Source organism: Rana temporaria, chromosome 11 (genome assembly GCF_905171775.1).
Source record: "Rana temporaria chromosome 11, aRanTem1.1, whole genome shotgun sequence".
Lineage (NCBI taxonomy): Eukaryota > Metazoa > Chordata > Amphibia > Anura > Ranidae > Rana > Rana temporaria.
In genome coordinates this window covers 113,369,475-113,396,754 of record NC_053499.1, presented here as the reverse complement: position 1 = coordinate 113,396,754, position 27,280 = coordinate 113,369,475, and the positions used below count along the sequence as shown (strand labels likewise).

Sequence of the window (27,280 nt, the reverse complement as noted above, 5' to 3'; positions counted from 1 at the left end):
TGGCTCCCAAACAAAATTGGCGTCCTTTTTTTCCCACAAATAGAGCTTTCTTTTGGTGGTATTTGATCACCTCTGCGGTTTTTATTTTTTGCGCTATAAACAAAAATAGAGCGACAATTTTGAAAAAAATGCAATATTTTTTACTTTTTGCTATAATAAATATCCCCCAAAAACATATATATAATTTTTTTCCCTCAGTTTAGGCCGATACGTATTCTTCTACCTATCGGTTGGTTTGCGCAAAATTTATAGCGTTTACAAAATAGGGGATAGTTTTATTGCATTTTTATTTTTTTTACTACTAATGGCGGCGGTCAGCGATTTTTTTTTTTTTTTTTTTTTTTTTTTTTTTTTTTTTTTTTTTTCTCTCCGTGACTGCGACATTATGGCGGACACTTCGGACAATTTTGACACATTTTTGGGACCATTGTCATTTCACAGCAAAAAATGCATTTAAATTGCATTCTTTATTGTGAAAATGACAGTTGCAGTTTGGGAGTTAAACACAGGGGGCGCTGTAGGAGTTAGGGTTCACTGTGTGTGTGTGTGTGTGTTTACAACTGTTGGGGGGTGTGGCTGTAGGACTGACATCGATCGAGTCTCCCTAATAAAAGGGATCACTCGATCGATGCGCCGCCATAGTGAAGCATGGGGAAGCCGTGTTTACATACGGCTCTCCCCATTCTTCAGCTCCAGGGGGCGATCGCGACGGGGCGGCTATAAACGAATAGCCGCGCCGTCGTCCCGGATCGCTTACCGACTGCCGCATGTATGGGGGGGGTCCCGATCGGACCCACGTCAAGCAGAGGATGTATAGGTACGTGCATGTGCCTGTCCGTGCCATTCTGCTGACGTATATTTACATGAGGAGGTCGGCACGTGGTTAAGGCTGCGGTCAGACTGCTGCCAGATGCGGCTTACAGCAGGGGTCCGGCGCGTCTCTGTTTTGATGGATTAATTTTTGCCTGAAATGCAGGGCTGTGGAGTCGGAGTCGAGGAGTCGGGGGAAATTTTGGGTACCTGGAGTCGGCAAACAATGCACCGACTACGACTCCTACTAAATTTAGATTGGAATAAAAAAAAAAAAAGCAAGTTTAAATGTCCCAATTCACAAAAAGTTATAATTAATGACTTCTCTACTGTAAGAATAAAGACCAATGCATGCAGTGCCTCACGTAACCGCAAAACGAACACGTTAAGTGACCGTGAAGAAGCATGATTTTCATGTGCTTCACTATATGGCACGCAACGCACAATTAGGAGCTGCAATACTTATACTTTCCATAGTGTTGTGTTCTGCTTTTACAGGGAACGCATGTTAGAGAACCAGTAAGTGTCCAAAGAAAAAAATTCCAACAGGAGTTTTATAAAGCACTAAAAGAAGTTGAAAAGTATGATCGCTCATCAAAACTTACTGTTGAAGAAGCCATCCTTGTTTATCCAGAGATCGTTAGTGATGTGGCCAGAATAGTTACTGCAATGCCACCCACCCAAGTCAGTGTCGAAAGATTATTTTCAGCCCTAAAAATAATAAAGTCTGACTTAAGAGCCTCTATGAAAGAGGATCTGGCAGAGGCAATTCTCTTCCTTAGAACTCTACATTGAATTGATTTGCATTTGCTAAGCCTATAACTACATTTCAAGATTAATATAAACCATTTCTAGGTTTTACAGATTTTGTTTTTGGTTTATTATAGATAAGCTTTGTTTTTGTTCTAAAACAACCAAATAATGTGGTTTGTATTTTTGAACTGGTAAAGATCCTGTTCCTGATGTTTATGCCTGCTGCTACTATCCAGTCACTTGATTGTTTTCATTGTGTTTGTCTTTTGCTTAAACTGTGCAATACAGTAGACTGTTGGCTTCCCAGCCAGTAGTCCTGTGGTAGGTTGCGTTTCTTTCCCTCAAGGAATGTACAAAATACATTCGCATATTAATACAGGGGGAGTCGGAAGTACATAAAACTGAGGAGTCGGAACATTTATCTACCGATTTCACAGCCCTGCTGAAATGGACCAGAGGATGCACAAGACTCCTGTGCAATCTGTTCTGCAGCCGACATGGAGATGTGTGAACTGGCTCCACAGAGAGCCGGTGACAGTCTCTTGTCATGTGAATTGGATGCAAGGAAAACCACATTCAATTCACACCAGTGTAAACCCAGCCTACAGCTATGAATCTTAAACATGCAATGTGCAATCAATATTACACTGTTGACCACATTACTATATACTTTTTTTTTTTTCACTTTTTTTTTTTTTTTTTTTTTTTTTAGTTTTCTGCAGCGTCAACAACTATTTTGGATGAAGAGCCAATTGTAAACAGAGGTCTGGCTGCTGCTTTACATCTTTGTCAGAACAAAGGTAAATCTCTCTCCTCCTCCCTCTATTTTTTTGTGTAAAGCAAATACACTAAATTTACAAACTTCTGTATTTTTCTCACAGGTCTGCTGGAGACAACAGTACATAAAGTGGCACGTATCAAAGGCAGCAATAAACCCCTTCCATCGGCTGTATATTGCATAGAGGACAAAATGTATGTAATAATGTGACCTAAATGTTGTCTTGAGAAATACTGACCAGAGTCTTCATTTTTAATGAAGCTTTCTGTAAATGCTGGTAGAAGTCGGTACATTGCAAAGAAAGGAGTTTCCAACCACTTCTGTTTACTTGTCAAGTTCTCATGCTTTCTTAAAGGGCAAGTTCACCTTTTACAGAAAAATTTGTAAGGTGAACATACACAGGATCACCCCCGGTCCCGCTGACCTGGAGCGTGGCGATCACCCGCACTGACACCTTGTCGCTACCTCACTGGTCCGGGGCTTGGAAATCCCCTCTTCTTAATCTCCAAAACGTACCTTGTCAGGAGGTACGTTTAGGATCATTCTAATTGGGCGGCGCTGACCAATCAGAATTTACGTAGCACGTCCTGTCACCATGCACCGAGAGTAAGTCGCGGGGGATTTCAAAGCAGCGATACGAGCTGTCAGAATGAACAATTGGCGACTCCAGGTTAGCGGGATGGGTACATGGTCCAGTATAAGTTCACCTTGCCTATTTTTCTGTAAAGGTGAACTTGCACTTTAACCACTGGGACCCCAAGGCCTTTTCTGGCACTTTTTGTCTACTTGTAACAATCAGTATTTTTTGCTAGAATTTGTCTTGGAATCCCCAAATATATCTAGATGTTTAGCTAATCGGAAAAAAAATTGGACCTCCGAGCCTAGCATAATTTTTCTGAAACTTTAAGCCAGTGGGTTATGTGTGGGGGAACGTGACTTCAAAGGATAGAATATGAAAGCTAACATTACCGCCTGAGGGGTTTGTCTCTCCCATTCTATTCTGTGGAGAGAGCTGTGCAAGCCAAACCAGCCAGCTCCAAATTTCAGAAACATGTTCTGAGGTCCCGTCTTTGCCAACGTTGGAGGAATGCTACAACTTGGTTTGAGATCTGAAGAATTGGGTGTACATGTTGGGGAGGGGTGACGAAATCAAAATATTCTTTGTTTCACTGTGTGCCCTTCAGGCTTAGTTAGGGGGCATTGATATGGGAGGCAGGCTCTACCACCCCTCTAAAAAGCGATCTGCGTTGGATCACTGTCTGATTCAGTTTAGAGGCAGTTTACAGGGGTCAGGAAGTGATTCCACTTCCAAAACATCGGTAGTTCAATCCCCAGGGGGGGGGTTTTATTTTATTTTTTTTGGTCCCAGGAATTTTACATTGAACTACCAGGCTGTAACCACCATAGCTGCTTTTGGCATGCAGTTTCAGCATGGTCTTATTGACTTCAATGGACAAGTTTTGCTGCATTAAAGCTGCCACACTGACCCAAGCATCTGCATGTCTCAAACACAGATCAGCTGTCTTTTTACTGCCCCTTGGACATCCCCCACCCCCATGTGAACTTGGCCTTGCATTAAAAGTTGTAATTTATTTTTAAGTGATGTAACTGCATATGAGAGTTACGAGGACCAGATTTAAAAGAAACCTGTCCTAAGAAAATAATGAAGTGCCGTTTCTGACATCCTGAAATGCTCTGAACTTGCTGCTTTCTGAATCCCTCTCCCCAAAAAAATATGCATGCCAGGGGCCCTGGTGTCACGGTCATTAATATGGAGATTCCTATCACAGGCCTGCCTGAGAGACCATGGGAATTGCAGGAAAATTATTAAGTAAATATTCAGTTTCAGTGGGTCAGAAATGGCATTGCACTACATAGGTAGCAAGGTGTGTGTTGGTCACCTTTTGCTGTTTTGGCAGTGAATTAACTTTCTGCTGGGGGCTAACCTAGGAAAGAACATCCAGCATCTACAACAGAAGTAATTCATAAAGTTAACTTCATTAGAATTATTAAAAAATATTAACATTTTAACAATCGCTTATAAATAGGGCAATAGATGACAAATATAGCAGGAGAGAAGAGTACAGAGGGTTTACACAAGAATTCAAGGAAAAGGACGGCTACAGGCCAGATGTGAAGATCGAGTACGTGGATGAAACTGGAAGGAAGCTCTGTCCAAAGGAGGTAAGCTTCACCCCCACGTTCTCGTCTTCGAACAGACGCATTTTACAATTTCTGTAATCTGTTTTTTTTGTTTTTCACAGGCTTTTAGACAACTTTCTCATCGGTTCCATGGCAAAGGTTCAGGCAAAATGAAGACCGAGAGACGCATGAAAAAATTGGATGAGGAAGCAGTAAGTCTTGGTGCAGTAATAAATGCATGTTTAAGTGCAATATTTTCTAAGCCCAGATTCTTTTGCTTCAGATGCTTTTAATAAGGAAGAACTAGAAATAACTTGGATATAGAAATATAATTTGTAGCCTGGTATTGAAATCCAGGTTTGTGACCCACAAAGCTCCTTCCACTAAATTAACTAATTAAAGAATATATGTAGATCCTGACATGTTTGTGCAGAGTCTAAGGCCCCTTTCACACTGGGGCGTGAGCAGCGTCAGGTTAAAAACCACTGCAAAGCGCCTGGGCGTATTGCCAGCAATATAGCTGCGGTGTCCCATTGATTTCACACCGCTCTTTCACAGCTCCAAAGATGCGGCTAGCAGGAATGTTTTAATGGTACTGCTAGCTCACCGCTCCAGTGTGAAAGCTTTCACACTGGAGACACAGCAGCAGCTGTTTAGGGTTGGTTTATAGCGCTTGCAAACCGCTCCAGTGTGAAAGGGGTCTTTATGAGTTTTTTTTTTTCCCCCCTTACCAGCTTCTAAAGAAGATGAGCTCCAGTGATACTCCTCTTGGTACAGTGGCACTCCTTCAGGAAAAGCAGAAAGCTCAGAAGACCCCTTACATTGTCCTTAGTGGAAGTGGGAAGAGTATGACTGCGTGAGTAACAAAAATGACTAAATGTGAACATAACCTGGTTTATATCCTACATTTGTTACTGATATGAAAAGTCTGATCTATGATGGACTATCTAATACATGCATACAATATTTATCAACTGTGAAATGTAGGTCCTCTCTCACAAATGGCACCTGTGGTGCAATACATTCTCTGGTAGTTCCCAGTACTCTTCTGCTTGCACACTTACTACTTAGATTTATTTATTTTATTTTTATATCATCTACACTTTGAAATGGTTAGTCCTTCCACTGGATATTTGAGTTCTTGATATGACTCTCGATCTGCTTTAAATCTTCAGCATTTATTATTTTTACATTAAAACGGAACTTCATCCAAAAGGGAAGTTTCACTTGTTTGCATCCTCCCCCCTCTCCACTGCCATAGTTTGCACTTTCTGAGGGGGGAGTAGGGAACAAGTACCTGGTCACATCGCCTGGACCATCTGTGCAGAGGTTCAGCCCCAGCACTGCCTTCTGGGGGACACAAAGTGCAACGCGCGCGCAGTAGGAAACCGTCCTGTTTTTCCTTACCCAAGCTGCTGGAGCTTACAACTGAAGCCGATTTGGAGAATCTGCTTGGATGAGGACATCGTTGGATCCCTGGACAGGTAAGTGTCTTTATTTAAAAGTCAGCAGCTACAGTATTTGGCTGCAGGCTTAAATTTTTTGGGGGGTGAGACACGAGCTCCTCCACAGCCAGCATATAAACCTGAGTTTAGAGGATCGTATGACCTGTGTACACCTAGCATCCAATTGCTACACCTGAGCACTGTCGCATGACCAAGGAAGTCGCATCTCTGATGTCCCATTGCCAATACAGCCAATTTCGGTGCAGCTGTAGAGGAGCAAGTAGCTGCCAGGGGGGAGCACATGCAAGGTGAGTGTATGTGGGCCTAAGGAAAATGTTGGGCTGCAGTGCAAGGGGTATGTTAAGAGAGAACATGGCAGCTGAGAGATTAGCTCCTTAAGTGGAGTTTCCATCCCAATTTTTTTTTTCATTATTGTGCCCATTAGACCTAAAAAAAAAAAAAAAAAAAAGTGTTTTACTTAGTCCTTTCGTAACATGTTACGCCCTGAATATGGGTGTAACTTGTTACGAAAGGTGATCTTATCCTTTTAAGCTAATAGAACAGATCCTGTATATGTATTGTGTGTATTTAGCTTTTTGCCTGTAGTTCAGCATTGAAATATCTGCTTAAATGGAAACCTTTGTGGTAATTTTTTTTTTTTTTCTTCTTCTTCTTTTAGGAACACACTTATAAAATAAGTGTGTTTTGTCCAGAATTTGCAGAAGGAACTGGCAACATTCATCTTCTGTGCGGACAGAAGCCAAAATCTGAAAGTGGATGTCATGAAATAAAACTTGTTTCACCAACTTTTTCAATTGGTCTTTCCAACCTTTATTGGCAAATTTTCCTTGTACCCATCCATTTGTAGCCGACAGGTGACTCTGGCCAACAGGTTATTTTGTACCATTTTTTTCCTTTTTTAAACTGAAACATATCAAGACAACTTTTTAAGGTGAATCGATATTCCAATATTGCAGAATGTAATCTAGGAGGATATCTGTATAATTTTTCGCTTCCCTGGGATTAATGCATACAGTACTGTGTATAAAATGTCTTTTAAATAAAATTATTTAAAAAGAAAGGACAAATAGGACTGTGATGCACTGGTTTGCAACATGGAAACTAGTGGTTTTACTTTGTAATTTATTTATAGGATTTGAGTAGATGGAAGCGGGTATACTGGAATCCAGAAATGCTCTAAGTTCTCTACCTGATTAAAAAACACTGGTTACCTATTGGATCTGTAATAAAACTTTAAAAACGATATCAGGTTTTTTATTTTATTTTTCCCCCCGTTTTAAATGCTTCAGAAGTGGTATATCGGGCAGTGGTGTAACTTTTTTCCCTCATTTTTATGTTGTGCAATTCAAGATCTTGATTACTCACGCATATACTCCTGATCCAGCAATTCATTTCCCTACACAGATTGACACAACAAAAGGTCCATTCAATGTTTTTTTTTTTTTTTTTTTTTTTTTTTTTTTTTTTTTGAACATTTTATATAAGAAGATCAAATGTTTTACGAAGCCAAATGTGTACAAAAACTAAATGCTGGAAAACATGGGGTTGATTTTTACTAAAACTGAAGAGTTTGAAACCTGATGCACCTGTGCTTGGTAGTTCGCTTCTAACTTCAGCTTGTTGAATTAAACTTTGACAAAAAATTGGAAGCTGTTTCCATGCAGAGATGCAGCAGATTGTGCACTTTCCAGTTTTAGTAAATCGACCACAATGTTACATAACTTGGGTGAAAAGAGCTACTTTTGCCAGTACTATCAATACTGTATGTCTCGTTAGAGATTCTATTGGTGCAGAACCATCACACCAATGAGAAAAGGAACTGTACAGATGGGCACAAACAATAAAATGAGTCTGTAACATTAACCACTTGACCACCGGAAGACCCCCCCATACAGTACAGATGCCAAGACTTGTATTCATAGACCATGGGTTATACGCAGGTATACTACCATTTTTTATATAATTTTAAATTTGCAAAAACTTGCTAGGGCTACCCCTAGTGTGTACTTGTATAACCCCATCCCAGAGGACTAACGTTTTTTTGTTGGTGTCCTTGGGGGGGATTAACGTGTGTGTGTGTTTGTTTTTTTTTGTTTTTTTTTTGTTTTTTTTTATATATATTGTAATCCTTCACTGATGTGTGCTGAGGCGGCACTGATGAGGATGCACTAATATGCAGCACTGATGGGTGGCCCTGAAATGCGGAACTGACTGGCATTACTGTGCCTGGGTGTCACTGGGCACAGACTGGTTAAAGCGGTGGTTCCCCTAAAAATACAATTTTAACATTGCTTTTCCCAAATAAATTACGATTAGAATCATGCGCATGCGCCGTATAGAGCCGCACCGACGTTCGGCTTCTTTCGGCATCTTGTGACGCGATGTATGCGTCGGTCGGATGCCTGTTCATCAATTAGGAACGCCCACCGCCAGCATTGTACCCGGAAGTGGCGGTGGGAACGAATATAACAAATGGTATGTACGGACCTTTTTTTTTTTTTTTAATAAAACCGGCCGATTCTTATCGTAATTCATTTGGGAAAAGCAATGTTAAAATTTAATTTTTAGGGGAACCACCGCTTTAAGCTCTCTTCCCGTGATCGGGTCACAGAGGAAGAACAGGGAGAGGCAAGTGTAAACAAACCTCTCCCAGTGCTTTCTAGTGAGACTGACTGACACTGATCGTCTGTTCCCTGTCATACGGAACGACGGTCAGTGACCTCACACGCTAAGCCACGCCCCCACAGTAAGAAATATCAGAACACTTGACCCCTACAGCACCACCTACAGTTTAACCCCCTCGCTGTCAGTGTCATTTTTACAGTAAACGGTGCATTTTTATAGCACTGTTCGCTGTATAAATGGTCCCAAAATAGTGTCCAATTGTCGCAGTCAGGATAAAAATCGCTGATTGCCGCCATTACTAGTTTAATTTTTTTTATTGCATTTTTATTAATAAAAAAAAAAAAAAAAAAAACTATCACCTATTTCGTAGACGCTATAAATTTTGTGCAAACCAATCAAACGCTTATTGCGTTATTTTTGGTAAAAGAATATTTACCAGCTTAAAACTGAGAAAATATATATATATATTTAAAAAAAATTGAGGATATATTTATTATAGCAAAATAAAATTTTAATATTTTTTCAAAATTGTCACTATTTTTTGTTTATAGCGCTTGGGAGCCACCGCGCAATTGTCAGTTAAAGCGACGCAGTGCCGAATCGCAAAAAGTGGCCAGGTCTTTAGGCTACATAATGGTCTGGGGGTTAAGTGGTTAAACGGTGTGTGGTTTTTTTTCTTAAGATTTTGACTGCTTATTGCCTTGGACTATCTAGGGCAGGGATATGCAATTAGTGGACCTCCAGCTGTTGCAAAACTACAAGTTCCATCATGCCTCTGGGTGTCATGCTTGTGGCTGTCAGTCTTGCTATGCCTCATGGGACTTGTAGTTCTGCAACAGCTGGAGGTCCGCTATTTGCATATGCCTGATCTAGGTCAATGGTTCCTTAGTGGCGACATCTTTTGGATATGCCCGCAGGCAGCTTGGGCATTACAACACCCGTCCACCCAGACAGCCGTCCAGGTGGCACAGGACACCAATCACCTGACTCCACCCAAATATATAGGTTCTCACAGCAGGCCAAGGGATTCAAGAAAACCCCTGTCTAGTGGCTGAGATATACCCATATACCCATAATCTGACCTTGCAACGCCCTTCTTGTTTCTAGTACCACCAGATACCCAGCCACCTAGTGGTAGAAGACAAAAGTGCAACAAGGCCAAACTTAGGGACAAATCAATTGATCTCTAACAATTAGCCAAGATGACTATTCCTTGCAAGTACATTTTTGAGGAGCAGCCCTGCCTAAACTCGAAGGTGCTACACACGTTTCCTGACAGACTCCATGGCAGAATATGTATGGTTTAACCCTGCCTTTTCTCCACTCCGATACAATTTTTCTCAGAGCTGGAGGCCATACTCTTTTTTTGTTGCCCTAAGGACCAGAATGGTTGAAGTCTTACCTTGGACAAAGTGTCCATGGTTGAACCGCCTGGTTGTTTGGCAAGCTGTTGAGTCTCCAGTAGTCCCCAGCTATTAGCAGGGTGGGGAAGAGCGATGGATGCGGTGCCATGAAAAGCTTAAGCCTGGCCATTGGCAGGCAAAGCGATAGTAAAGCCTAAGCCCGGTGATGTTTAATTTTATATTGCATATTCCATGGCAGTGGTGTGTGTTTTTCTTCCCTGACTCTAGTGTCTTCCAGCCTTTTATATTCCAAGCCATCGCTCTCTTTTCAGGCCCAGCATCCCTCAGTTACTCTTGCCGAGGCACTCTACATGCACGCTGTGGCATCATTACAATGGAGAAATTCAATCAGCAGTGTACTGTTGCTATTTGGATTTCTGGGTGGGCAGCTTGCAGCAGTTTCCCTAAATGCTATGTGCAATCATTACCAGTATACACCCTTGTGTGCTGCCTGTGTGTGCGATCCTGCTATGGTTCTATCACTGGTGCAGGTTGGCTGTCTGTGTCTATGAATGTATCGTTGCCCCCCTTGTGTAGCAGGTATGAGAGGGTGTGTTTAACTCATTTTCTTTGCTTGCCATTTGGGTTTTTAACCCTTTCCTTTCGACCCTATTTTGGTTTTTGTGAGTCCTCCTAGGTCAGATAGGCAACCGGCATGAGATGATAAAGACCTCAGAACACAACATCAACATTCTTCTTCCAGATTTAGTTGTTGTAAGTCACCGTCAAGGTCCATCCTTCATAGCAGAAGCTCTGAATCCTTCTCTAGGCACCGCACCCACCACCATGTCAGCTGCTCCAAGGAAGGAGCCTGCTGGGGATGAGGGACTCAGGTCCCAGAGGGCAAGTCTGTGTGAACCATGCTATGCCCGGGTCGTGGGAGAAAGGGATGGTGATGTCCAGCAAATGGAATCTCTGAGAGGTGTGGTGCAAGAATACCTTTAAAGAGCAGGGTACAAGCCATACGCCAGTGTTTCTCAACTCCAGTCCTCAAGGCGCCCCAACAGGTCATGTTTTCAGGCTTTCCATTATTTTGCACAGGGGATTTAATCAGTTTCACTGCCTTAGTAATTACCACAGCCATTTCATCTAAGGGAAATCCTGAAAACATGACCTGTTGGTGCGCCTTGAGGACTGGAGTTGAGAAACACTGCCATACGCAATGTCCAACAGCCATTACGGCGTGTTCTGTCACTAGGACGGTCAGGAAGAACTGTAACCGTCCCAACCAAGCCAACCATCTATGAAGACCTCAGAGAGGGAGATGAGTCACTTTGCCTTGTGATGGCTTTGGTCCAGGCAATGAAGGGGTAGAACCTGACTATCATGTGGTGGAACCAGATTTCCCAGCTTAAAGTCAAAGAAAACGTAGTTATTAAGTATACGCTGGGATTAATGTACTTTAGAGCCCAACTAAGGTGGCAAAGTAAGTTTGTATGAAGAAATGAAAGAAGAGAAAGGAAAAAAAGGGCGTGCGTGCGTGCGATCAATCTCCACGCTCCAGATTACTGACCTCTCCCCCTGCCCCTCACGGTGATTGGCGATATCGAATCGAAGGGTTCCAAATCCTTTCAAACTGATTTTGTTGGTCACAAAGAATACTATGAGGAAAGATTAGAGGAACTGAATTTATTCACTCTTGAGAAGAGGAGAATAAGGGGGATATAATCAACATGTACAAATTTATAAGAGGTCCATACAGTGGACTTGGTGTTGAGTTATTCACTTTACGGTCAACACTGAGGACAAGGGGGCACTCTTTACGTCTAGAGGAAAAGAGATTTTACCTCCAAATACGGAAAGGTTTCTTCACAGTAAGAGCTGTGAAAATGTGGAACAGACTCCCTGCAGAGGTGGTTCTGACCAGCTCAGTGGATTGCTTTAAGAAAGGCCTGGATACTTTCCTAAATGTACAGAATATAACTGGGTACTAACATTTATAGGTAAAGTTGATCTGAGGAATATCCGATTGCCTCTCGGATCAGGAAGGATTTTTTTCCCCTGCTGTGGCATATTGGATCATGCTTTGCTGTGTTTTTTTTTTTGCCTTCCTCTGGATCAACTGTGGGTATAGAATTGGGTATATGTGATTGTAGGATATTATTATTTTTTATGGTTGAACTGGATGGACTTCTTTTTTCAACCTGACTAACTATGTAACTAGTTTACTTTTCATTTATCACGATCCAGGGAATTTTGTTTTTCACTAATGCTAGGTTTATCAGAGGGGTTTTCCATGCTCGTGCTATAGTGATCTTAGCTGCCAAAAAGATAAAAAAAAAGATGAGGGACCTGAGGTGTCTGGGCAGTTCACTCAAAAGGTCAGAAAATAAGGCTGTCTTGCATTTTTAACTATATTTACTCCAGTCACTGAATAAACCAAATAAATTCTTATCCAAAATCTATTGACTTTCGGGCATGTCTGTCCACCAGCTGTGGAGCATTGTGCCCTCTTGACCACATCTCCTGAAACAGGGATTTTAGTTATCCGCGCCAAACGAGGTACCATCGTGACAATACCTTGTAATTCGTCTCCACCAGAGAAGTGTTCTAAATTCAAAGTGTTAAAGTGCAGCGCGAAATATGATAAATGTGAATACCTGCTACTCAAACATGTATTGATAGCAGATAGTCACTGTGGTGCATACAATATAAATCAAATATTGTCATTCTATAAAATATATAGTGAATGAATGAATGAATGAATGAATGAAAAACTTATATAGCGCGGCACATGCAAACTGAATCGCCTCTGGGCGCTTAGTGAACAGTGACACATTTACATATGATGTAATGTGCTAGTACATAGTTTATATATAGTCCATAAAGTGTTTCCAGTGGATGAAGTGACTCTCCACGGTGAGTAATAATAAAACAGTTGTCTGTAGGTATTCCACCACCTATAAAAAAAGAGAGGCTTACCAGATATGTTGAACCCAACTAGCCATACGCCCAATGATTTAACAGAGCTTGTGGTGTAGCACACCCAGGGGAGAAATGTATATCAGCATACACAGCTTCCAATGTAGACATATGAGGCGGAAGACTGACACAATATTGTTGCCAGTAAGGTTCAACCAAGGATGCAGTGCCACAAACTCGAAGGCAATTCATCCAAATAATAGATTGTTATAATAAGAGAAAATAGGCCACATAGTGTGATACCATTTCAACAAGAAACATTTATTGTAAGTAAAAAATGGACACTCACATTTGAGAAGATATTAAAAGCATGTAGATAAAGTCAAATGATGCAGTGGCATCAGCAGAGCCCTTCCTGACGTTTCGTCCTAAAAAGGCATCCTCTGTGTCACTGCATCCTTGGTTGAACCCTACTGGTAACAATATTGTGATGGTCTTCCGCCTCATATGTCTACATTGGAAGCTGTGTATGCTAATATACTTTCCTCCCCTGGGTGTGCTACACCACAAGCTCTGTTGACTTATTGGGCGTATGCCTAATTGGGCTCAATATATCTGGTATATATCCTTTGTGATATAAAACTTTTATCACTAAATGGTGGATCGCGGGCCAAATCCTGCCCGCCGCTAACATCATTCATTACATGGGAGGCACCGCAGGTCTCCTACACCATCGCATCACTCCCCCCTCCCCACACACCTTATTCACAGAAGTCTGGAAGCCCTGCAGGTCCGGACAAAGGGCGGGATCTTTCAAGTTACAAAGCAGGTGATTGGTTGCTAGACAGTGGGGCGGTCCCAGCAACCAATCACCTGCCTTTCACTTGAAAAGTCCCGCCCTTTGTCTGGACCTGCCATGCATGCTTCCCAGCTTATGTCTGTAATGGGGAGGGAGTCTGTAATGGGGGAGGGGTCTGAGATGGAGTGGGCTCTGTGATGAAGTGGGGATGGACTGGGGATCTGTGATGCACTGGGAATCTGGGTTAGACTCTGGATGGACTAGGCATATGTGATGGAGTGGGGATGGACTGGGGAACTGTGATGGACTGCCACAAAGGCCAGAGAATTCTTGTTGGGCAGTCTATTAGTGCTCGAACTAACACACTTAGACCGAATTTTAATGGTTCAAAGAATGTCAGGTAAAATGGTCGGCCCTCACGCATGTTCACTTCATCAAATCTGGCCCTCTTTGAAAAAAGTTTGGACATCCCTGATTTATACCTTTTACATGATCACATTCCATTCATGAGCATTTCTGGAGGCCATCCATCGTTTTAGGATTTTGAGTGAGGGATTTTATGTGAAGACATTATCTTACCAATACCCTTCTGTAAGGGAAAGCGTGATTGACCTGCTGTTCATTCAGAGGTCCATACGTTCAGGTGAGCGGTTTGCACTTCTGGTGGAGGAGACACATTTGTTTGGATATATGGTGATTGATCTCAGCACTCCATTCACTATCCAAGGAATCCTGCTTCTTCTGTGGTTCTTCTGCTCTTCTTTGGACTATTGATATTTTATTTGTTTTATTTCCTTGAGCGCTGCACTGCTTTTTACATGTGTGAGTATACGGCAACAGAATATACCTGCCCTTATCATGGTCCATCTTTTGATGTATTGTATGCTGATCAAATGAATGCTTTTTGTAAAATTGTTAATATTTTTTCTATTTTAGACTACAACTTATGTCACATATTGGATTTTTCCCTGAAGAAGGAGTCTTTCTCTGTGACGTGTAGGATCTATATGTAACAGTTTTATTTGTGTGTTTACACCATCAGTGCTTACATACTTGGCATGGCCATGCATTACCTGCACTTTTAAATGGTTTTATGACAGGAAAATATATATATATATATATATATATATATATATATATATTTTTAAATTTAGTTACTAGTTTTTGATTTTGAAATCTGTATAATAAATATTTATAATCTTTTTTTTTTACCTAAACTGTGGTTCTACATTCTGCCTATAAAGTCCTGCCCGTGAGGGGAAACTTTACATATTTAGTTAGTTGGGGATGTTGGCTAGTCACAACAGATCCATTTCAGGAACCTCCACTTCTCTTGATATAAATCCAAGAAGGTGGCTGCGCCTCAGACACAAGCCCAGACCGCAGCTGAAACCTCCACAGCAGCCAGGCAAGTTGTGCACCCTGCGACCCTCTCATATGACCCAAAGTTACCGGGCTTTGATCCCTCTCTTGCCATCCCCTCCTCTGAATCCATATTGTCCCTAATAGAGCGCTCCATGGGGCCTTCTGGACTGTCCTCTCTGGAAGTAACCCCCCACTTACCCAGACTCTATATCTACACAAATATTTGCAATAAAGCGCATGTGGTGTACCATGTGGATCAAAAAAGAGTGTCCTCAGTGGAAGTCCTGTAAGCTAGGTGTGCTTTGAGTGTGAGTTACAGTTTATGGTTCCGGGCAGCCATGCAAAGGGAGCTGAAGCGACACTCCAGGTACATAAAACAAAAGAAACAACAAGAAAAAGCCACTTAGTAAACTGTAAAACTTTTACTATGATATGTAATAAAAGCACTCACATGTATTTTTGAAGATTTCAGGCATATGGATGCTGTCCTGCGATTCGTCTTTGCCCAGCCAATAGATGTGGATATCCCTTGGGTCTCTGCAACAGCGCTTGTGTTGTGCTGTATAGCGGATGCTATCTAGCTTAGTCTGTGCGATGCGGTGTGAAGGTGGAGGCGCACAGATGTGCTGGCAGGGATGCCGGAGCGCACGATTAGGGACGCTATGGTTGCGGTGGGGATGATGAAGTCATCGTCGGGGACAGCAATTGTGCGACGCGTTTCCGTGCATGTGCTGTGGTTCGATGGGAAAGCAAACTCACAGCGCGCACCTTTGTCAAGCTGGCTGTAGGGGTCACTACAGCTCGTTTTTATATGCCTCTCCTAGGTTGCCATCTTGTGGCCAAATAGTATAATGTCCTCTATGATGAGGAATTAATACTATAAGAGATTTTTCTTTTACCAAAGGAAAAAAAGGGGAGGGGGACATGGAAAATGCCGGACTCATTGGGCCTAAGCTATACGGTAAATACATAAATAACGCGCCCAAGATACACACAATTCAATACAACTTATTTAAAAAAAGGAAAAAGGGTATAGTTTAATTATGTGGGTGGGTTAAAAATGAAATTATCTATGAACATTAAAATAAAAATGAATATGGAAATAAATCTGTGGATAAAAATAAAAATAAATATAAATTGAAAATGTGAAAAGGGGGAGATACTGCGCTAATCTAAATATCAAGTGAGCAGCCACACAAGCAATATGACAAAAATTGAAAATAAAATGGTGGAACGGTATGCAGCGCTAAAAAATTCTTATAAAGAACAAATTATGCATCAATGTGATGATAACACAATAACCTGTGAATGAGTGTCCATTTAAAACAACCAGCACAAAAAGAAAAACACAAAGAAAAAAGTCCATCAATATGGGGTGTATGACCACATCCTCATCTTTGGAAGAACTTTCTGCACGGTAGAATCGAAAATAGATGGAATACTCTTACCAGATGTCGTGGATCTGCTTGTCAGCGACAACAGATCACAAAGGCATGTAAGGGATCGGCTCGGCTCTGCTCGGCTGGATGTTGGTATAGTGGTAAACTCACCACGGGGTATCCTGTTGGGTGGCTGTAGGCCTGGACTGGAACCTCACCGTAGGTGTACTCGCTCCAACTCTAATCCGTGGACAGGAACCAAGGGTCCGATTCTTTAAACGCCAAATGGTGGTGCAAACAGTGGTGTCCACTGGTGCAAGGTGCACACTGGTATGGAGCTTTTGAAAAAACTGCATGAAGGTCCGGGTCTTAAGTGGTTAAGATACAGCAACCAGTGTGATTCACCCCACTACAACCAGCTAAGGTGGACTTGCATGTTAGTACTAACATCAAGTCGGATACAGCATGATGGTCACAGCGGACCCTGGGCTCTGTGCAGATGGATCTGTGGGATGGTCTCTGCATATAAATTGAAGAAAAAATATATTGAAGAAAAAATATAAATTGAAAAAAAAAAAAAATATATATATATATATATATATATATATATATATAAAAATATATGAAAAAACGTGGTAGGTGTAAAAGGGTGTAGACAAGTGTTTGAGAAAAATAATTTGTATTTATATATGTACATATGCTTTTGTATGTGGTGCACATGTATGTATTGATGGGGCTTTTGTTATATACATTGAGCTTATGTATATAGGTTGTTTTAAAACACGTTGTCTCTGAAAATAAAGGTCTCTGAAAATAATAATGATAATAATAAGACTGACTTAACCCACAACTACTTTTCATTCAATGAAGACTTCTACCTACAGATCATGGGTACAGTCATGGGCGCAAATTTTGCTCCATCATACGCCAATCTAGCCATGGGTATGTGGGAGGAAGGTTATATTTGGTCCAACAACCCCCACCTGAAACATCTAATATACTATGGCAGGTTCATAGATGACATCATCATCATTTGGGATGGTGACATAGAAGATATCCAAACTTTTGCAGACCATTGCAATAACAACCCACACGGCCTATCATTCACATTCGTCCACGATCAAGAAAAACGAACATTCTTAGATCTCGAACTATACCACCAAAATGGTAAAATCGAAGCAAAAACCCATTTCAAACCGACAGCAGGCAACTCACTACTCCATTACAACAGCCGTCATTACAAGAAATGGATTGACAACATTCCAAAGGGCCAATTCTGTCGTCTTAAGCGAAATTGCACACAACACAAAGACTACGTTGAACAGAGTGTTTTGATGAAGAAAAAATTATTTGACAAAAAATACCCAGCTTCCCTTGTAAACCAAGCATGCGATCATTATCGTGATCTCAAACCATCCACAACCCTCCAAAAAAAAAGCACCAATACAACACACCCGGTTCATAACCAAATTCCATACAAGTCATAAAGACATGGAAGCAATCTTCAAGAGGCATTGGCCTATTTTATTAGAGGATGTACACCTAAAAACTGTACTATCAGATGTCCCTACCACCACCTACCGACGGGCCACAAACATAAAAAACAAAATTGCTCCGAGTAAATTGAAGAAAACACCTGCACAAGAATTCATCCCTATGATTTCCTTACTAGGGATGTACCAATGCAAAAAGCCCACTTGCAAAACCTGCAATTTTGTCAATCATGGGCAAAAAATGTTTTCAAGTAAGGGAAAAACGTATACATTTAAAGAATTCTACAACTGTGGGTCAGAATTTGTGGTCTATGTTTTAACCTGTCCTTGTGAACTCCTTTATGTTGGTCGAACCATACGGCCACTGCGCCAACGTTTTGGCGAACACAGAAGGAAAATTGAGGCAGGTAGGGACAAACACAGCGTCCCCTGCCACTTTTTAGAATGCCACAACAAATCCACTGAGGGTCTGAGAGTGTGGATAATAGAGCAAATATCTAATAAATTAACTGAGGCTGAAAGATTCCATCGCCTATGTGAAAGAGAAACTTTTTGGATATACAGGGAGCGCAGAATTATTAGGCAAATGAGTATTTTGACCACATCATCCTCTTTATGCATGTTGTCTTACTCCAAGCTGTATAGGCTCGAAAGCCTACTACCAATTAAGCATATTAGGTGATGTGCATCTCTGTAATGAGAAGGTGTGTGGTCTAATGACATCAACACCCTATATCAGGTGTGCATAATTATTAGTCAACTTCCTTTCCTTTGGCAAAATGGGTCAAAAGAAGGACTTGACAGGCTCAGAAAAGTCAAAAATAGTGAGATATCTTGCAGAGGGATGCAGCACTCTTAAAATTGCAAAGCTTCTGAAGCGTGATCATCGAACAATCAAGCGTTTCATTCAAAATAGTCAACAGGGTCGCAAGAAGCGTGTGGAAAAACCAAGGCTCAAAATAACTGCCCATGAACTGAGAAAAGTCAAGCGTGCAGCTGCCAAGATGCCACTTGCCACCAGTTTGGCCATATTTCAGAGCTGCAACATCACTGGAGTGCCCAAAAGCACAAGGTGTGCAATACTCAGAGACATGGCCAAGGTAAGAAAGGCTGAAAAACGACGACCACTGAACAAGACACACAAGCTGAAATGTCAAGACTGGGCCAAGAAATATCTCAAGACTGATTTTTCTAAGGTTTTATGGACTGATGAAATGAGAGTGAGTCTTGATGGGCCAGATGGATGGGCCCGTGGCTGGATTGGTAAAGGGCAGAGAGCTCCAGTCTGACTCAGACGCCAGCAAGGTGGAGGTGGAGTACTGGTTTGGGCTGGTATCATCAAAGATGAGCTTGTGGGGCCTTTTCGGGTTGAGGATGGAGTCAAGCTCAACTCCCAGTCCTACTGCCAGTTTCTGGAAGACACCTTCTTCAAGCAGTGGTACAGGAAGAAGTCTGCATCCTTCAAGAAAAACATGATTTTCATGCAGGACAATGCTCCATCACACGCGTCCAAGTACTCCACAGCGTAACTGGCAAGAAAGGGTATAAAAGAAGAAAAACGAATGACATGGCCTCCTTGTTCACCTGATCTGAACCCCATTGAGAAGCTGTGGTCCATCATCAAATGTGAGATTTACAAGGAGGGAAAACAGTACACCTCTCTGAACAGTGTCTGGGAGGCTGTGGTTGCTGCTGCACGCAATGTTGATGGTGAACAGATCAAAACACTGACAGAATCCATGTATGTGAGGCTTTTGAGTGTCCTTGCAAAGAAAGGTGGCTATATTGGTCACTGATTTGTTTTTGTTTTGTTTTTGAATGTCAGAAATGTATATTTGTGAATGTTGAGATGTTATATTGGTTTCACTGGTAAAAATAAATAATTGAAATGGGTATATATTTTTTCTTTGTTAAGTTGCCTAATAATTATGCACAGTAATAGTCACCAGCACACACAGATATCCCCCTAAAATAGCTAAAACTAAAAACAAACTAAAAACTACTTCCAAAAATATTCAGCTTTGATATTAATGAGTTTTTTGGGTTCATTGAGAACATGGTGGTTGTTCAATAATAAAATTAATCCTCAAAAATACAACTTGCCTAATAATTCTGCACTCCCTGTACTCCCTCGATGCCCTTAGGCCAGGAGGCCTAAACGAAGAGTTAGAAGTCTCCACAATTTTATAGATTGATTTTTCAGTCTTATTATTATCATTATTATTTTCAGAGACCTTTATTTTCAGAGACAACGTGTTTTAAAACAACCTATATACATAAGCTCAATGTATATAACAAAAGCCCCATCAATACATACATGTGCACCACATACAAAAGCATATGTACATATATAAATACAAATTATTTTTCTCAAACACTTGTCTACACCCTTTTACACCTACCACGTTTTTTCATATATTTTTATTTTTATATTTATTTTTATTTTTATATATATATATATTTTTTTTTTCTTCAATTTATATTTTTTCTTCAATATATTTTTTCTTCAATTTATATTTATTTTTATTTATTTTTTTATTTTTATCCTCAGATTTATTTCCATATTCATTTTTATTTTTAGTTTAATGTTCATAGATAATTCCATTTTAAACCCACCCACATATTAAACTATACCCTTTTTCCTTTTTTTAAATAAGTTGTATTGAATTGTGTGTATCTTGGGCGCGTTATTTATGTATTTACCGTATAGCTTAGGCCCAATGAGTCCGGCATTTTCCATGTCCCCCTCCCCTTTTTTTCCTTTGGTAAAAGAAAAATCTCTTATAGTATTAATTCCTCATCATAGAGGACATTATACTATTTGGCCACAAGATGGCAACCTAGGGGAGGCATATAAAAACGAGCTGTAGTGACCCCTACAGCCAGCTTGACAAAGGTGCGCGCTTGCTTTCCCATCTAACCACAGCACATGCACGGAAACGCGTCGCACAATTGCTGTCCCCGGCGATGACGTCATCATCCCCACCGCAACCATAGCGTCCCTAAGCGTGCGCTCCATCGTGCGCTCCGGCATCCCTGCCAGCACATCTGTGCGCCTCCACCTTCACACCGCATCGCACAGACTAAGCTAGATAGCATCCGCTATACAGCACAACACAAGCGCTGTTGCAGAGACCCAAGGGATATCCACATCTATTGGCTGGGCAAAGACGAATCGCAGGACAGCATCCATATGCCTGAAATCTTCAAAAATACATATGAGTGCTTTTATTACATATCATAGTAAAAGTTTTACAGTTTACTAAGTGGCGCCTGCTTTTTCTTGTTGTTTCTTTTGTTCTATATCTACACAAGCAGAGCAGGCTCTTGATGTTACCTTCAATTTATCTGACTTGTTTTCCAAAATCTCTGAATTGCTGGACAAAGGCTTAGCCCAAACTGCTGTAAGGATCACATGGGGAAATCAGAGCAGATTTTCAAAACCTGGGAACCAGGATTGAACACATAGGGCCAGATCCTCAAAAGGGATACGCCGGCGTATCTACTGATACGCCATCGTATCCCTGTTTCTATCTTTGGAACTGATCCACAGAATCAGTTTCCAAAAGATAGGCAGAAGATCTGACATGTGTAAGGGACTTACACTGCCGGATCTTAGGATGCAGTACCGCAGCCGCCGCTGGGGGCATTTTGTGTCGAAATGCCGATTCGGGTATGCAAATTAGCACTTACGGAGATCCACGAAGCTTTTACGCTTCGTTTTTTTCTCCGTAAGTATTAAGTTGCATGTGTAAAATTAGGGCTGCTTTTACAAAGTGTAAACTGTTTACACCTTGTAAAAGTAGACCCTTCTTACCCGCGACGCTGTTATTTTTATTTTTAAAAACCCGGCGCGATTCACGAAGCTCGGCGTAACGTAATTTCGTGCTATGCACGTCGGGAAAATGACGTCACAAGCATGTGCAGTACGTCCGGCGCGGGAGTGCGCCTAATTTAAATGGGACTCGCCCCCATTTGAATAGGAACGCCTTGCGCCGGCGGAATTTAAGTTACACACCCGAAAATTTCTAGGTAAGTGCTTTGTGGATCGGGCACTTAGGTAGAAATTTTCCGGCAGTGTAACTTAAATGGGAAAAGATAAGTTACGGCGGCTGGCTGTGGATCTGGCCCATAGAACACAAGCTGGATGTTACTATATCCAGGGCAAACCATTTTATGCAAGAACAGCTCGCCACCTCTCAGGCCCAGATCGATGACCTCGAGAATCGCTCGAGGAGAGACCATTTTCGGATTAGAGGGTTACCAGACATCATTACTGATGTACAGTCTGCAGTACAGGAGATTATCAAATCCTTGATCTCTTCGGTCCGGTACATAAATTAGAGTTGGATATGGCACACAGGTCCCTTGGCCCTCCGAGGAAAGATAGATCCCCAAGGGACATTGTAGTAAAACCACACTTTTACTTCATCAAGGAAGAAGTGATGAAACGCTTCTGCCAACAGGACCAGATACAGTACCAAGGGAAAGCCAGACAAATATTCGCCAACATTTCCTCGTACACCATCGAAAAGAGACGATCATTGAAAGCCCTCACCAAGAAGGACATCAAATACCACTGGGCATTCCCATTCACCCTAAAATTCGCCTACAAAGGTAAATGTAGCACCCTGCTCCTGTTGAACAGGCGTTGCTTTAAATTTAGTGGGGGTCTGGGCTGTTATTTGGCTCAGACCAGAGTGATTAAGGGCAATTTAGCCTCTGTTCCAGCCATGGCTGTGCTGAGAGTATCCACCATTGCTCGCCTGGGGGTGTCATTACCACCCCAGGCCAAGAGTGGCAGCAGCAAGTTCAAGGTGTATTGAGTGTCCCCCTCAGCAACGAATCAGTGGGAGTTGTCGCCCCACTGTGCATGCTGGGGAGGGGTACTTAGGGGACAGACGCCATGGTGCGGGGTCCGTCTGTCCATGCACGCCTCGTGGCCCGCCTGGCCTGAGGTGCGTGTTCTAAATCCTGGTTCCGGGACCACGTTGTCCTGGGGCTGCGGCTTCGTCTGGTGGGCCCAGTTATCTGGCTGGGGCCTGTACTGCAAAGTTGATCCTGCGCTGTCCGTCCTGCGGGAGGAAGCCACTTGATGAAGGAAGCCAAGGGGAAGACCTATCCTGGAGAGGGCCATGCAAGAGGCTATTACCTTGAGAGAAGGCCTGGAAACTTCATTGAGGGGCTTGACAGTGTCGCCTGTCTGATCTAAAAGTTCTAAAGAAACAAAGCTAAAGAGATCCGGGTGCTGAATCCTGTGGCAGAGGATTCTGGACCAAAGTGTCCTATCAACAAATGAATGTCTGTGGCAGAGACTGTACTTTACTTTGTGCGCCATCCCGGCTTCTAGGCCAGTGAGAGGGACCTATCCGGGTGAGCAATACTCACTCTGGCTAGAGTGGCGACGAGACCGGTTTGCTGGAAACAGGAGTGTTTACTTATTTGTGATTATGCACCTGAACCTACCTACCCTTTCACCCCTCATCCTTCTTTTCTACTAAAGTTCTGCAAAATAAATCCAAGAAAAAGAAGTGCATTGTGTGGACATTGAAATTCTTCAGACTCTCTTTTCACCCTGGACAGCGAGAACATAGAGGTAACGTGCCATCCAAAATATAACCAGCAGCTCCTGCGGAGGTAGTGCTACATAAACAACATGTATTCCACAGTTTTCCAGAGGGTGAGCGTCTGTTGCTGGACCTGAAGCTCATCACCCATGAGATCAGAGATGGATACGTCAACCACACAGCAGGGATCTGCTAAACGCCATTCCCCATCAAGCCCCACTTCTTCACTATGGGGCATGACTAAACACAAGAGAGTCAAGGATAATATACCCCTCTGACGAGGGGGCGCATAACTCACCTGTAGAGAAGGGCAACCAAACTGATAAGAGGCATGGAGGAGCTCAGCTCTGAGGAAAGATTAGAAGAACTAAATTGATTCACTCTTGAGAAGAGGAGAATAAGGGGGGAAATGATCAACATGTACAAATATATAAGAGGTCCATACAGTGAACTTGGTGTTGAGTTATTCACTTTACGGTCAACACTGAGGACAAGGAGGCACTCTTCACGTCTAGAGGAAAAGAGATTTCACCTCCAAATACGGAAAGGTTTTTTCACAGTAAGAGCTGTGAAAATGTGGAACAGACTCCCTCCAGAGGTGGTTCTGGCCAGCTCAGTAGATTGCTTTAAGAAAGGCCTGGATTCTTTCCTAAATGTACATAATATAACTGAGTACCAAGATTTGTAGGTAAAGTTGATCCAGGGTAAATCCGATTGCCTCTCGGGGGATCAGGAAGGAATTTTTTCCCCTGCTGCAGCAAATTGGATCATGCTCTGCTGTGTTTGTTTTTTTTGCCTTCCTCTGGATCAACTGTGGGTATGGAATTGGGTATATGTGATTGTAGGATATTATTATTTTGTAAAGAATTTTCTTGTTTTTTTTCTTCACAGTGTTACTAATGCGGAAAATGTTGCCTGTTCACCAAGACCGAATCTGGACTTGGGGCCAGATCCTCAAAAGGGATACGCCGGCGTAACTGCTGTTACGCCGTCGTATCCCTGTGTCTAACTATGGAACTGATCCACAGAATCAGTTTTCCATAGTTAGGCAGAAGATCCGACATGTGTAAGGGACTTACACTGCCGGATCTTAGGATGCAGTACCGCATCCGCCGCTGGGGGCATTTTGTGTCTAAATGCCGCCTCGGGTATGCAAATTAGCACTTACGGAGATCCACGAAGCTTTTACGCTTCGTTTTTTTCTCCGTAAGTTTTAGTTTGCAAACGCAAAATTAGGGCTGCTTTTACAAAGTGTAAACTGTTTACACCATGTAAAAGCAGACCCTTCTGTCCAGCGACGCGATTTTTTTTTGTTTTGAATTTTTTTTTTTCGCCGTATCTTTTTTTTTTCCCCCGACGCAACTTTATTGACCCGTCGCAATCCACAAAGCTCGGCGTAACGTAATTTCGCGCTATGCACGTCGGGAAAATGACGTCACGAGCATGCGCAGTTCAGCCGGCGCGGGAGCACGCCTAATTTAAATGGGAATCGCCCCCATGAAAAGAGGAACGCCTTGCGCCGTCGGAATTTAATTTACACAGCCAAAAATTTCTAGGTAAGTGCTTTGTGGATCGGGCACTTAGGTAGAAATTTTAAGGCAGTGTAACTTAAATGGTAAAATTTACGTTACGCCGGATCTTTGTGGATTACCCCCTAGGTCCTTACCAAATTGGACAGTTGATAGGACACAGTTTAGAGGTCTTAGCATCGTTTTCACAGCCAAGACTGCACCCTTTGCCTGGCAACCTACTCAGTTTGGACTCCCCCCTATTACATTGCCTCCCCCAATTAGATCTTCTAGAATGCTATATCAAAGGGAGTAACTGTTAGCTGTTTCTGCACATTTGAATGTTTTACAGTTTTTTTTGTGTGCTGTCACTGGCCGGAGCTGATGCATTGCTCCTCCACTTACTACTCAGGCAGGTTGTTTTTTTACACTGAGTAGTAGGTATCTAGCCCTTCATATGGGCTATGCAAAATTTTTTGTTCTGAATTAGGGGAGGGACTGTTCCGCCTCCCCCCATTCCGGGCCTGGTTATGGCCTTACGGTATATTACATATTGCTGATGTTTCTGTATGTTCTTTCTTCTCCTTCCCTACTAATTTATTTTCTCTCCTAGCCAGCCAGCCTGCCTACCGATGCAATTTCCCTACGAGATGTACTCAAACGTGCTAGCCCCAATAACAGTATATGTTCCTATCATATCTCCTACATGGAATAAGGTAGGTGACCATAGGTTGGTCAGCTTTCTTTCCCTTTTGCTCCATGGCTGATGGTAATACTACACATTCCCCCCTATGCATAATCTCTCATAACACTCAGGGGTTAAATTCCTCAGTCAAGAAAAGGAAGGTCTACCGTGCTCGTTGCATAGATGTGGTCCTCCTACAGGAGACTCCTTTTCCACAGCAGTTTACCCCCTCATTCTTACATGCACATTTCCCTATGTTTTACTTGGCCAATGCTGAAAACAAGACGAAGGGAGTAGCGATTCTATTTTCCAAACACTGCAAATATAATTTTAACCGATTGCCGACCAGCCGCCGTATAACAGTTATACGGCGGCAGGTCAGCTCTGCTGAGCTTTACATCATCTCGCCGAGCAGCCAATATGGGCTCGCGGTTGCAATAACCGCCGGGCACCCGCAATCGCTCGTTAAACACACAGCTCCCGGTCCTGTCAGGGGGAGAAATGCCTGATTGTCTGTTCATACAATGTATGAACAGCGATCAGTCATTTCCCCTTGTCAGTCCACACCCCCCCCTTCAGTTAGAACACACCCAGGGAACATACTTAACCCCTTCCCTGCCAGTGGCATTTTTATAGTACTCAATGCATTTTTTATAGCACTGATCGCTGTAAAAATGCCAATGGTCCCAAAAATGTGTCAAAAGTGTCCATAATGTCGCAGTACCGATAAAAATCACTGATCGCCGCCATGACTAGTAAAAAAAAAATAAAAAAAATAAAAAAAAAATTAATAAAAATGCCATAAAACTATCCCCTATTTTGTAAACGCTATAACTTTTGCGCAAACCAATCAAATGCTTATTGCAATTTTTTTTTACGAAAAATATGTAGACAAATACGTATCGACCTAAACTGAGGAAAAAGATATTTTTTTTTATACATTTTTGGGGGATATTTATTATAGCAAAAAAATATTAATTTTTTTCAAAATTGTCGCTCTATTTTTGTTTATAGCACAAAAACTAAAAACCGCAGAGGTGAGCAAATACGACCAAAATAAAGCTCTATTTGTGAGGGAAAAAAAAGGACGCCAATTTTGTTTGGGAGCCACGTCGCACGACCGCACAAATGTCAGTTAAAGCGACGCAGTGCCGAATCGCAAAAAGTGGCCTGGTCTTTGACCAGCAATATGGTCCGGGGCTTAAAGCAGGGTTCCAACCACAATTAGCATTTTTTAAATGTATGTCCTTTCATCAGGCGCTTTTATAATATAAATCTGGTAATTTACCATTTTACAATCCGCTGCCGCTCTGCATAGTTTTAACTATGTCCACACCGTTGCCATTTTGCTTGTGGGCATTGTGAAAAATACAGGCGTGAAGTGAATAGCCTTAAACTGGGTCCAGATGCAGAAGAACTTTTCTTGCTCTAAATGTTACACGCATCATTACGCTTCTTCAGGAGCATAGTGGTCTATTAAAACATATATAAACAAATAGAAGAAATAACATAAGTAACATATTTTAATACATAAAACAAAGAAATGATAAAATCAGGATTAAATTTAAATTTAATCCCGATTTTATAATTTTTGTTTTATGTATTAAAATATGTTACTTATGTTATTTCTTCTGTTTGTTTATAT

General features: G+C 41.9%; 1 protein-coding gene across 1 annotated transcript in view; it reads left to right on the top strand.

Moving 5' to 3' along the window:
* SART1 (spliceosome associated factor 1, recruiter of U4/U6.U5 tri-snRNP) overlaps positions 1–7,192 on the top strand; it is a 42,283-nt gene extending 35,091 nt beyond the window's left edge. The window contains exons 16-21 of the mRNA XM_040328845.1: positions 2,276–2,363; positions 2,445–2,535; positions 4,390–4,525; positions 4,606–4,695; positions 5,218–5,339; positions 6,608–7,192. Coding sequence (XP_040184779.1) covers positions 2,276–2,363; positions 2,445–2,535; positions 4,390–4,525; positions 4,606–4,695; positions 5,218–5,339; positions 6,608–6,626 — 546 coding nt within the window. The 3' untranslated portion in view covers positions 6,627–7,192. The remainder of the gene's footprint in view (positions 1–2,275; positions 2,364–2,444; positions 2,536–4,389; positions 4,526–4,605; positions 4,696–5,217; positions 5,340–6,607) is intronic.
* Positions 7,193–27,280: the final 20,088 nt, after the last annotated feature.